The 12,909-nt window shown below is 44.7% G+C and overlaps 1 protein-coding gene across 1 annotated transcript in view; it reads right to left on the bottom strand.

The window, feature by feature from the left end:
- The window catches only part of SEC31A (SEC31 homolog A, COPII coat complex component), a 45,042-nt gene that overhangs the window by 21,358 nt on the left and 10,775 nt on the right, over positions 1-12,909 (bottom strand). The window contains exons 9-17 of the mRNA XM_059826841.1: positions 11,559-11,720; positions 11,222-11,374; positions 9,539-9,775; positions 8,874-8,948; positions 6,892-6,942; positions 6,017-6,094; positions 3,401-3,476; positions 2,573-2,751; positions 532-658 (exon numbers count right to left, since the gene is read on the bottom strand). Coding sequence (XP_059682824.1) covers positions 532-658; positions 2,573-2,751; positions 3,401-3,476; positions 6,017-6,094; positions 6,892-6,942; positions 8,874-8,948; positions 9,539-9,775; positions 11,222-11,374; positions 11,559-11,720 — 1,138 coding nt within the window. The remainder of the gene's footprint in view (positions 1-531; positions 659-2,572; positions 2,752-3,400; positions 3,477-6,016; positions 6,095-6,891; positions 6,943-8,873; positions 8,949-9,538; positions 9,776-11,221; positions 11,375-11,558; positions 11,721-12,909) is intronic.

Raw genomic sequence — 12,909 nt, 5'->3', positions numbered from 1 at the left:
CAGGCACACAGCTCTTGGCAATATAACTTCCCTATGGGTTAAACCCAGCGAGCTGTCTGCCACACAGCACACATGAGGGCAGGCACACTCACTGCCTGTGAAAGAGGGCTCCTTCCAAGAAGTCAAAATAGCTCTTGGGAAAGAGTGAAGCGATTCCGAAACATTTCCACCTGTGTCCCATGCACAAACACTCCAAGACACTGGTCCCTTGGCTGAGACACTTGTCACATCAACATCACCATTACCCATCTGGAAACAGTGAGAGCAGGAGCTGTGCACTACACAAGAGATGCCAGGACACAGCTGCTCACAAGGGCCTGGGTTCTGTGCCCAGAAAAATCAGAGAACGTACAGGGAACACAGCACCCCACAGGTTCCTCTCCTCCTCTGCAACAGGACCGAAGAACTATATTATCCATTAAAGAAGCTAGTGAGGCACTACAATAATTTACTGAAAGGAAAACAACCGTGGCAAAAGGTAGTTTTGCTGTAAGTGGAATAAATGACATCCAGCCTGTAAAGTGTCCTTACCACAAAGGGCTGTAAACTCATCTGGCCTGGCATAAGTGAGCACAGCAGCCAAAGCCTCTCTCCAATTCTGCAGATCACAAGACTGCACAATCTCTTTCCAGTTCTTCGTTACCACTGCAGTGATGAGCTAGACCAGAAGGAGAGAGACCACAGTTAACAACTTGGTAGGATTTCCTTGGTTTTTTAGGATACAGTATAATTTGTATCTATTCAAGTGTGCTCATCCCCACTGTATCCAGGGTCACGGGAGATACTGCACTGCAATTCAACAGCTGCACAAGAGTACACTTTATTTCAAAAGGAGTTCAGTGAAAAATCACAAAACAAGCTCAGGTAACACAGACAGGCCAATTATTCTTGCTACAAAACGTGCAAAGGAAAGAATGCACAAATCCCCGCAAGCTAGGATTGCTGGTTTTCAGCACTGTTTTTGCAGACAAAGATAACATACCAAGTATTCAGCTATAAGTCTTCTACACAATGCTCAGCAAGGGGTATGAATTTTGTTTGTCAAACTTTTTCATTCAGCTTTAAGCTCTTGGCCTCAGGCTGACCAGCGAGAGGCAGCTGAAAAGGCTGATCGAAGGAAGAAGCAAGTTGGCAGCAACATCAACCTGAGCTGGCTGCAGCATCCCTACCCTGCATCCATGCACACAAGCTGCTTGTCCACAAGCCCTCAGAATGGAATTCCAGTTTCTTCCGTCTCAAACTCTGCCTCCGGTTATTTTGCTTCAGACAGAAGACAGACTTGGCAGCTGTGCTGCTATTAAGTGAACAAAGCCCTTGTCATGCCAAGACTTCAAGCTCAGAAACAGCTGAACAAGCAGTAAGCGTGCAGTTTGGGACCAGAAAAGATAAAAACACACCTGAACAACAAATGTTAAGTCCTAACTACAAGGTCAATGCTCACTTGTTAGCACAGGCACAGATAACCAGTCAGCTCTCCATAAAAATACCTTTTCCCAAAGGATGAACTACAGTAAAGAAATTTCCCACGCACTACAAAACTCTCCTTCCTCTGATTAGGCGAGAAGCAGGAAAGGAGCTGGGGGTGGGGGAAGAAATCCTACAGTCTTAATACCTGAAATTTTCCTCGTTTCACTCGTCCACTACTAGAAACACAAATTGTTCCTATCTTAAACTGGATCGCAGGCGATGACCAGCAAAATCCCACTTACAGATGCTAGCCTGTGGTGCGGCGTGCCCTAACTCCCCAAGTGACTGCGCTTTACAGCCTTCAGCCCTGCTCCAGGAGAGCACTTAAACACACGCCCATTTTATCAGCTGCCTCCTGCTACTGCATAAAATGCCCTACTTTGACAACTGACTGCTAAAAAGGGACCACCAGCAACTTTCTCCCCCTCCTCTAAAAGCAGCCATCCTTGCCAAACCAATTGTCCTGTGCTCTTTTAAGGCCACTTCTCCCGTTTCATCCTCCTGTTGATAATTTCTCATGTCAGTAGTAAAGAAGAAAGATTTGAACGAGCAGCATCAGCAATCCCTAGCATTGCAAAAAGCTGCAAAGAATAATAACCAGCTGGTCATAACACACTGTCTCTTAGATGAAGGGTGATTGACCTACCCTGGGCGTACTTAGCTCTCTTCTGCGCATGCAGTGAAACGAAGCATTGGCAAAATCTGTTAAGACTGATCACAGGCAGAAATCAACATAATGCTGCTGGCACTGAGCGTGGGTCATGTGCGACTCTTGAAAAATGTGACAAGATAACAGACTGAAATGTGCGCTGCTTAAGGTATTTTTATCAGTGAGAATCTACTACTGGATATGCAACTCAGACACTGGAGACAAGGTAAAAATACTCTTCTTGTGTATTGATATCCAGGTACCATGCCTCTTCTCTCCTTATCAATGTAATAAAAAAGAATAACAGAAATCCTTCTGCTCTGAGATCTTGTGGATAACTTGAATACTTACTAGCTTCTCACAGAAATAAATCCATGAAATGGCAAGAAAACTTTTAAGGTGAAAAAGGGAGTTAAAGGCCTACATGCATGTTGTTTCTTAACTGAAAAAACATACCCTGGTAATTTTGCTCTGCATCTTAGCAAAGTATTTTTCCTGTGTCCTAGAAAGCAGCTCTTGTCCGCCTGCGATGGCCAAGATAATGGCGTCAGCCATGCGGTTATCGTGCAAACAGAGATCTACTGCGCTCTCAAAGTTACCCGTCAGCAAAGCCTGGGTAATCAAACCGTCCACATCTGCAACAAGAGAGGAGTGCATTTTCAAACCATGGCACTAAAGTCACTTAAATATGCAACAGCAGGTGATTCTGTCCAACACCGCGCAAAGTTCTCTGATAACCAGCCTGCTCCAGGCAGGTACTGACAGGGATGCTCAAGTTCATCTTCAGTCTCAGACATGCTACCGTCACAGCCACATCAGGTGTGGCACCGTCAAGCATCACTTACCTTGCCGCAGAGCCAGATGCTAGAGGTCTAAATGACCTCTGAAACAACTACCCTGCATACAGCGCCAGAAACAAAGTCAAACCTAGACAGGGGTCAACGGCTTCTGGGTTATTCAAGATCCCCTGGGATTTTCTGTACAAACAGCAACGTTAGCACTTCATGCCTGATCAGGTGTGTGTTCTTTTATATCAGAAATCACTCGGAGTACCTGCATTTCAGCAATGGGGTATACAACACTTGTATACTTCCCTTCCTTCCCTAAAGAAGCTGCATTTTCAAGTGCCTCGAGACTGCTGTGAAGTTAATGGAGTTAGAGGCAAGTCATGATAATCCTTCACAATCTGTGCAGAAATTGCCTTCTCACTGGAACACCAGTATCAACACCAGGATTTATAAATATCAGCACATACAGTGAAATCAATATTGAGGTTTTTCTTACCTCCACTAACAGAGATGTTAAATGTCTTCTTTGCAGATCCCAAATCTTCAGTTTCTTGTTTGTGGTCCTTCACCCTCTAAGGGAAAGGACAAGTATAATTTTTGAGCTTATGTAAGCACTTGGAATATACACACACATTTAAAAACATGGCTCTTGCATTACAAGTTAAAGATAGACATTCAGACTAGCAGCTGCCTAAGAGATCATTAACTCAGAAGGGAAGAGTATCCCTGTCACTTGTTAGAACACTGTTTCAGCACAGGATAATCAACTTCCCCTGGTGCCTGCACGAAGTCACCTCCTAAGCACACTGAGAAAAGCCTGGGCTTACCAAAGGACCTCCAGTGCACGTAAATGCACCATTATAAAAATCACTGTTCTGAGAGATTAGAGCAGACCATCTTTTAAAACGGATGCCAAACGGAAAAAGCGCTGGAAGCCCCAGATTTCTAAGCACCAGGGAAGGCTTATGCAAGCACAAGTGTGCATACCTAGAGATCACAAATACCAGCAACCGGACACCTGGATCCCCGACTTACGCATACACGCATCCGTGTCCATATATGCACAACCCCCTCAAAGCAAAACAGCCCCAACCACAAAAATCAGAAACCTTCTCCCTTCCCTCCTCTTTCAACTTCAACCCCTGCCAAGAACAGTCTACCATAATGCTATCTAGGTTTCGCTTTGCTCCACTTGGACTTTCAGCTCCTTCTTGAAACATCCTGCACTAGGCATACACCCTAGTTTAATGAAGCAAAACACATGAACACATGCTTATTTTTCAACACAGAAGCCCAGCATGGTCCACACAGACTTATGCGCTTTGCACTCAGTACAGGACTGCTCAGCGGACAGAAGCTGCTTTTTTATAAAACTCCCCCAGGAATTAAGATAGAGAGCATTTCCTGCAAGTATTTGGATTTTGGGATTTCAAACAAAACCTTTCAATAAGAAAAAACCACCACCAAGAGGGAAGTCTCTCTCCACCATCAATTTTCACAGCACAGCCTAAGAAGAGTGCAGAAATAGTCCCAACAAACTGCCTCCTCTGTCATAAGCCAGCGTGCTAGCAGGAGTGCAGTGGGAGTTCAAGAGTCTGCTGAGAACACCCTGCTCATATGCTGATCAGTGAAATTGTACTTCCAAGAGTGAAAAACAAGTATACAGTCGAGCAAGAACAGGCATTTGGGATGGGGAGGTAAGTCTGAAACATGCTTTATGTTTGGCTCATGAAAGGAGGCAGCATCTGGAAAATTATTTTGCCATCAGATAAGGCGTGATGTGTGTTTGGTTATCAGCTGAGAGCATGTTGTGACTATCACAGCAACAATGTGCCCATCAAGTTACTTTATGTATGTGACAGCACTCCCCAATGCATCATCAGTGGCTTCAGGCCCATCTCACAAGTATTTACCACCCATGCTGGTAGGCTAAGGTCACGCTTGGCTGTGAATTCTCTCCTAGAAGAGACATTTCTTATGAAACATCTAATATCTTCATGAGTGCATGCAGCAAAATCCTTACGCAGTCAGATACATGTGTCTGCCACTACAGTGCCTGATGAATTAACATGCAATCAAGCACCTAACCTAAAGAGAGCGCTCTGTTTTGGTGTCCTTAACAGGCCGTTATACGGAGTCAACGAGTGCACCACTCCAACATGCATGAGCCATAAACCACCGATCTCATCTTCACAGGCACCAAGCACAGGTTTGAGCACAGGCAGCATAGGTAGTTTTGGGCTAACAGCTCAAATTCTAACCCAAAAGGAGACTGAGGGAATGGGGGAGAATGAAGCTGGCCTCTTCACACAGCGATACTAGTATTTTCAGTGCTAAAAACCTCACGTGGCAGAGGCTGGATCCTTAGTTCTAATTATAGACCTGTCCCCATATTTAAAACACAGGGCTGAAAACAATGCTGCTCAAACGGACAGAAATGAACAAAAGCTGTAGGATCGCAAAGGCAGATGTGGTGGAGCACAAACTGCCTGGGATAAACCTGGCTGAACTGTTGCAACAGGCATTCGTAAGGCAGCTAGCTACCAAACCCTGATACTTGCTGTTCAGGTGCAAAGGGGATGGATGGCACTGTGAGGTCGGTGGGAGCAAGGCAGAGAACAAACGTTCCCCCTATCCTCCAGTACCACCAACTGCATCTCTGCAAAGGGTTATGCCTAGAAACAGGGCAGTAATAAGCTGACAGCTTGGTAATAATCAACCAGAGGAAGGGAAGGAAGGAATGTGGAAAGGGAGAGGGACAATAAAAAAAAGGAATGCATTAGAATTGTGGCAGCAGATCATTTAGTAGGTGTTAGGGAAATGTCAGAGTGAAAATTATGGCAGAATAAAGTCCTTGAGTCTGGTGCCAACTGGACTGTTACAAAATGAGCTCGTTCTTCATTGCCACCAAAATCTATTCACATGATGTCTGAGGCTGATGAGAAAATCTCAAGCAACTTAAAAAGAGCCCACATTTTACTCATTCTAAGTAACTTCTTGTATTTCCGTATATCCTTAGCACTAGGAAAAGCCAACAAAATAAAATGCTTTTAATAGTAACAAAGTAAATACACAGAAGGTCAACAGGGTTAGTCTGGAGGGCAATAGATACCTCTCCCAAGAACTGCTCCTCTGTAGCCTGGCCTTCGTCCCCCTCATTCGGCACAGATTCATCAGATTCTGTGGGAGCCTTCAGCAGAGAGAAGATGCCATAAAAAAACCAGCAAAAGAGGAAGAAATACTTTGCACTGCAGAGTATAGCCACCTCCCCACCAACTATAGCCAGAACCAGACTGCCCATCACAGAAATGCATTGGCAGTATACACTTGAGTATGACAAACATGGTAGAGGCCCTCCATTTCCTTGCTCTTTGTCATTACACAGTACCTTGTGCTGTTTTCATCTTAGCTGCCCGAAAACATGCAGCAAAACTTTTCTTCCCCATTAGGCAACTACAGATGACATCCAAAACGCCTATGCAGAAAAGCAACGCACTCTCCCATTGTAGACTCAGGCCATTGCAATTACAACAGCCAACGCCTGAACTGTATTTATCACTCTTGCAGGGAAGCGTTACAGGACAAGACTCTCAGTCCTGCTTTTTTTTAAAGCCTGGGGAAGGTGCTGCTCTTGAAACCAGCTGCCCAGCAGCAAGGCTCTGCCCTACCTCACAGGCAGCACAAAGTGTCACAGTGGGCAAGGCACAGGCAGCAAAAGGGAAAGGTGGAAGGACATCACTGAGACCCTGACCTAAAACCCGTGACTGAGAACCCTTCGTTGGGAAAGAGAGGGACATTTGAGTGGAAAAAAGTTGGTGGTTTTTTTAAATAAGTACCTTCTACTGAACGTAGGAACTTGTCATATGCTGGGTTATTTGTGACTTACTTTGGGACAGCTACCAAGCTGAAAGAAAAATTATTCTTACTTTGCACATTACCATGGCGTTATAAAACTAAACGCAGACTCGTACACATGTGTTTGCTTACCTCTCCCAAGTCCCCATCTGCAAGACCCTCTTTGTTCAGAGCGGATGTAATCTAGAAAACAACCAAGATTTAAGTAAGTGCCCTTTTATTTTAGAGAGGTAGACCTCTCACTGATCTCTCAGATTGCAGAACTGGCACACGTAGCTAATATGTTGCTCGCAGAACAGTTAACATGAAACCAAAGCCGTTTCCTCTCCCAGCCTGGCGATGGATTTACTGCTAAGTCCCCTGCACCCCAAGCTCTGATGGAAAGAACAGCTGCTCTATGCCTTTAAACCTTTAATTGTTAACTCAAGGGCCTCAAACCTCACTAGAGCTGCTGGCAACCACAGTAATAAAAATAGTACCAGCGCATGCAGGACAAAACCCTCTGTCTGCTCTGGTTAGGGAAAATGAAGTGGTGACAATCCTTCTGGAGCAGGGAGCCTGTCAGGAAGCTGTGGTTTCAAGCACAGCAGGCATATGGCTGTCGGCTAGGATTTTCCAAGGTACAGAAGAGTTAAAATGCCCAGCTTTTACTGCTTTGCAAAGAAAATAGTGACTCCAGATTCTATTAGGGCCCTCAATTTAATGTATAGAGTTTAGAATATATGCAGAAAATATATTAGTTGGGCATCCGGGAGCCTGGGTTTCCTAATACTGCTAATATTATCTACTGCTTTTAGTATTGCAGGCTTTGTTTTACCCTCATAGGCTGGTTTTCACAAAAAGCTGAGTTCAAATTGCTGGAGATAGTTTTCTCTTCCTTTTTTAATCATTAGTTTACAATAGAAAGGAGAAATCCAGGACTTGACTGTGATGAGAATCACAGGTTTTAAGAGGATAAAACCAAAACACCATGTTCTTAACAGCTTATTCCAAGAAGCCGAAATCTGCGACCCTTTTTTGCTTTCCTTACCCTACCAGTAACATGACAAACAAGTTGTGATTTAGTGAGTTTATCATCTGGGTACCACAAATTTTCAGACAAGCCATCCTGTATTGTTTCTTGACACTAAAAATCACGGATTCAGCTTCAACGTGGAACGCTGCGTTGAGAAACAGCTGCATGAAAACACGGCCTTGTAGCTCCCCCCATCTGCTCCTCAAATACTGAAATAATGGGGTAGGCCCAGCATTTCAGACCACTCCATTCAGCTACGCCCATTTTCCCAGCTTCTCCCCATGCACAGGGCATATCAAACCTAGAGCAACAGCGGCAGTGGGCTCCAGTCTGCATGAGGCTGCTCAGCAGGACCGCTACTAAATTTCAACTGAATTTTCTCATTGAGATCTGCTTTTCAAAAACAGGACTTCTCTTGCTGTGCTTGCTTTTGACTCACACAACAAAAATTTAGAAGCTGAGAACAGACTGCTAGCAAAAACATAATCATGGTAAGTTTGCCCTGGAGGCCATTTAGTTTGTAAGCATAACGACATTTTTATGGAGCCACTCTTTGAAAATAAAACATTAGTTTGATACAATGAAAATGACTTAAACATTCAAATCCACTGAATCAGAACTGAAGAAATACTAGACAGTTCCTGGGTAGGATGACATAGCTGGTAAAAAAACCCAACAAAACAAAGCGCTTGCTGTAAGAGTTCTGAAGTTACTCACAAGTTGTTTATCTAGACAAAATTTAAAGACCAGAAGATTTCTAGTGTCCTTTGGAACAAAGGAATTCCTTAAATAACACAACTACTCAAGTCAGCCATGTTTAAACAGAGGCTCCGGCACCATGGGTAACAGTTGTATTATGGCTATTAGGAGAGCTGCAGCACTGACAAATACCATCTGCTGGGAAACAGACTGAAAATAATGTTGTATAAAAATGTTTATTGTATTGAATAGCCTGTGGATACTGGTAATTGCTCTTCCAGTCCCACAGGTAAATGAGTACTTCAACCATACATGGCATAGTCAACATTTTAGGCTGTACTCGGCAGATACATCCATCAGTACAGCATTTAAGACAAGCACAGCTTCCAGGCACATTTACCTTCTTCCTCAGATCATCCTTCCTGTATCCCAAGAGCTCAAGGTACTTAACACGTGAATCTTCTTCAAAGTTCACCTTTAAAAATGAAAAGTTAAAGAATATATTGCAATTCACAATTTTTCATTTTCTCCCTCACTGGCTTTTTACTTGACTGGCAGAAATTATCCAGTGAGAGCTGGGGACTGTGGAGACTGACTGTAATAAAGAGAACTGAAAAGGTCTTCAGTGTCTTGGGGACCCGAGCAAGTAGGCAAGGCTTGAATCTGGTTATCGTAGGTGAACAATCTGCTTATCTGCTTCACTTGGAAACCTCTAAATGTTCATAGTGAGCACATCTAAAGCCGTCCCCAAAGCTTTATCCCTTCTCACCAGCTCCTTGTACAAAGATGTACTGATGGGGGATGTCAAAAAACACAGGATACCTGCCCCCAAGCCTTGGCTTCTGCCATGATTTCTCACAAACCCTGCAAACACTCCTGGCCCTGAGGACCCCCTCTCTTCTGGTGGGCCACCTCCAACACGGGCTTACGAGCGCTATTCCCACAGCCTACACTTTTAGTTCCCAGCATCTCTTCTGCTAAAACACCATAATGCGCAGAAGGAACCATTTCCACACTGGCTCTCCAAGTCAGTGGGGAACTCCTGAAGCGCTGTTATCCTATTACCTTTAAGAAGGCCCACACGTTTTTCTCAAAGTCAGCCTGGGCCATGTCGATTTTCTTTTGGCAGTAGCTGACAAAGCCTTCGGACTGCACAGCCTCCTGCAGCTGGTTCGAGCGGGCCAGGAACTCCTTCTCTGTAACAACCTGGCTCACGTAGACATGGTGACGCTGCTGCTGCTGCTCGATGCCTGGCTGCTGCTGGGACTTGGCATTCTCAAATGTAACCAGCTTGCCTCCAAACTGGAATTGAGGTACACATGCAGTATGTAAAAATACAAGTACATGCTGGAGTGTATATGAAAGGGTAATACATACACATACGTACGCACATGATTTTATATAATGTATATATGTTTATCATCCAATGGACAAACATTCCTGCAATCAACTCATTGTTTTTTTCTACCACCCCATATTTCTATGTATGTAAGGAGCTTGCTGGATAAGTGGGTGCACATTTAATAAGATTTATGAGCACAGCTACGCCTGTGCTTGTTTTTTCTCAGGCAAAAGACTGACTAGAAGCTGAGAACTAAAGCAGTTGCTCTGTACAGTGCCCAGCATCAATGGAGCATCTCATGATATTGCAATGTAATTACTAAAGAAACCTACGCATCATTAAATAAATGCTCAAACATGACGTCTGCCCTGCTCTTGGCAGGCTGTTTACCAGTTAAAAGCCTACTGTGAGATGGGCAGTAAGTTGTGTCATCATTTGGAGAGAAGTAAAATCAACAGAAGAAAAAAATTAGAAGGGGCTTATAAAGTTATTTTGTTCTATAGCTCAAAGTTAATTTACACAGGCCAGTCCAATAAATGACCAAGCCAGCATTACAAAAAGCAAAAAGCCCAGCCAAGAAAAAGACTGACAGCTGGTTCCTGGAAAACCAGGACAAATAAGGGAATAAACACCATTATAAAAAATGACACATCAGTCAGTGGCTAGGCAACATCACTTCTCTTTGATGGGAGAAAACTGCATTTAATTTGCGCATCAGATCATGAATAAGCAGACATACGATGCTGAAAATTGAGCAGTATTTCAGCAAAGAAATCCATTTCAAGTGGACAGGGATCTCTTCAGGAGATCCCTTAGAAATGGCCCGTGGGTCTAGAATATAAGCCAAAGGTGGAGCCAAAGAGCAGACGACTCTGCTCTCACAAAAAGCCACCCTCTCACCTGGCTCCTCTGCAAATCAACCAGCCATGGAGGAGCCTCACCATGTGCTGCTACAGCAATTCCCGCTACCTTGATCAGAGCTAACCTGAGTATTCTCCACCACAATGGCTCACATAATAGCTTCAAACTGCACTCAAGTCTCAGGTACTTGCCCAGCTTGGTCCCATTCCCCCCTCCCAATCTGTATTTGATTACTCCAAAGCAAGAACTGCACATAAATAAAAGCAAAGCTCTAATCCCAAAACAAAGAAACAAGTGCCTGTCAGCAACACAACACCTCCCTGGTTTTTTTTTCCCAAGCATTTGTCACGCTTTTGCTGGCTTGCTGTCCCAAGCACCAGGTCTGGAACCTGCCACAAGCATCTCCCACCACGTCGACAAACAGGGGAAGTTCTCCCAAGGTGGAATACCACGTTGAACTCCCCTCCTCCTAAAGTGTTTTGCAGGTGCCACCATTATCTCCCTCGCTGCCTGGCCAACCCTGCCCAGCCTTGTCTCCCGCTTACCGAGAACGATGCTCCCACAGGTCGCCGGATCCATTTGGGTGGTTTCTTTAGGGGCAAAACAACACTCTGTGGGGCAGTCTGCTGGGGAAGCTGCAGGGGTGGGAGGGGCTGTCCCGTACCAAATGGATCAAGGTTCCCAAAAGATGATGAAAGCTTTGATAACAAAAGGGGGAAAAAACAAAAGTGACATCTGCAATAAACTAAACGTAAGCATTTATTTGCACCGGATTCGTACTCCTGCAAGCAGGGCTGCAGACAGCCACTGAAGACTTCTCATGAGCCCATGTTTCCCCCTGCCCTTTCGGTCCATGTTCTTAGCTGAAACATTTCTCAATACCTGATCAACTTGCTTCTGCCTCAAGCCATCCGTGCTGCCTCCCATGATGGAATAAACGCTGATCCGCCCGTCAAACGAAGCCGCAGACAAGACAGCGGGGTTCCTGGGACACCACTGGATATCAAAGCACCACTGTGTGTTCGTGGGCAACTCATACAGCACCTGGGCAGCAAAACCAAGTCCAACAAATCGGGGCTTTCATGAAGCACCATGTCCAACAGCAACAGTTCTCCTGCCTACCCTGAGACTTGTCTGCTCTTCTTGCTCCCCAGCAGCCTCCATGTCACCATACACACTAACAGTGGGCAAGCCCTGACAATCACCAAACAGGAGATTATCACACACCACTGCTTAATTTCCTTCTCCTCCTATTAAAACTTCTGTTTAATACACACAGGACAAACTATGCAGGCGGGGTATGTCTGCACTGTCCCACTGCAAGCTGTGAGCTGCTGCTGGTATTCATGCTAGCTCATTCAGAGCTAATCTGGAGACATGTCCAGGCTCCAAAGTACATCTACTTTTGCAGAAAATTGGGAAAGTTAAAACTTGCACTCTGGGCAGACAGCCTCTCTTGCCCTGGAACAGATAAGTCCACCACAGCAGCAGACGTTTAACAATAAACTAGGAGAAACTCAAAGAGCAAAATGCTAACTGCTTCAATGTCTCCCAGAAGACTGTTTTTTGTTTTTAATAAGAACACATAGTATGATTCAACCACATGTAAAACCTGCCTAACAGCACAGGATCCAGCTCAAATAACCATCTACCACCCCACAGCTTTTGCACTTTTGGGATAATGTCTGAATTTTCAAAACGCTTCTCACTCTGTCCTCCAGGATTATTGCCCGCTGCAGGCAAGGAGCCCTCCAGTGTGCCTGAAGCCCTTTTCACGGTCTAGGGGCAAACACTCAAAGTTGTCGGAAAAAAGGATCTGCAGCCCCTATGAAAGGTATCCCCAGGCCCAAAAGGGCAGGGTGGGAACACATTCAAGCAGCTCTCACTGATCTGCCACTATTGTAGTGACCTACAGAATCCTTCTGGTCTGGGTAAAAGTTCTTACACTTACAGAAGGAAAAAGGCAATTGCAACACTAATCCAGCCACATGGGACCCAAACCAAAAGAGTAAGAAATAATGAGTTTAAGTGGGGCCATTTCTGTCCCTTATAATGAGCAGGGACCTTACTACTTGGCAGGAGAGAAGCAGTAAGGACAAACACGTAATAGCGGCAATACTAGGAAGGAATCCTGCACTGCCAGAAGAAGCTCAGAAGGCACCTATATATCAAACACAAGTACACAGGAGAGGGAGAAACATCCCACAGAAGCATCATTCCTAGGAAAGCAAGC

Source organism: Gavia stellata, chromosome 19, assembly GCF_030936135.1.
Source record: "Gavia stellata isolate bGavSte3 chromosome 19, bGavSte3.hap2, whole genome shotgun sequence".
NCBI lineage: Eukaryota > Metazoa > Chordata > Aves > Gaviiformes > Gaviidae > Gavia > Gavia stellata.
This window is presented reverse-complemented; position numbering and strand designations above follow the sequence as displayed.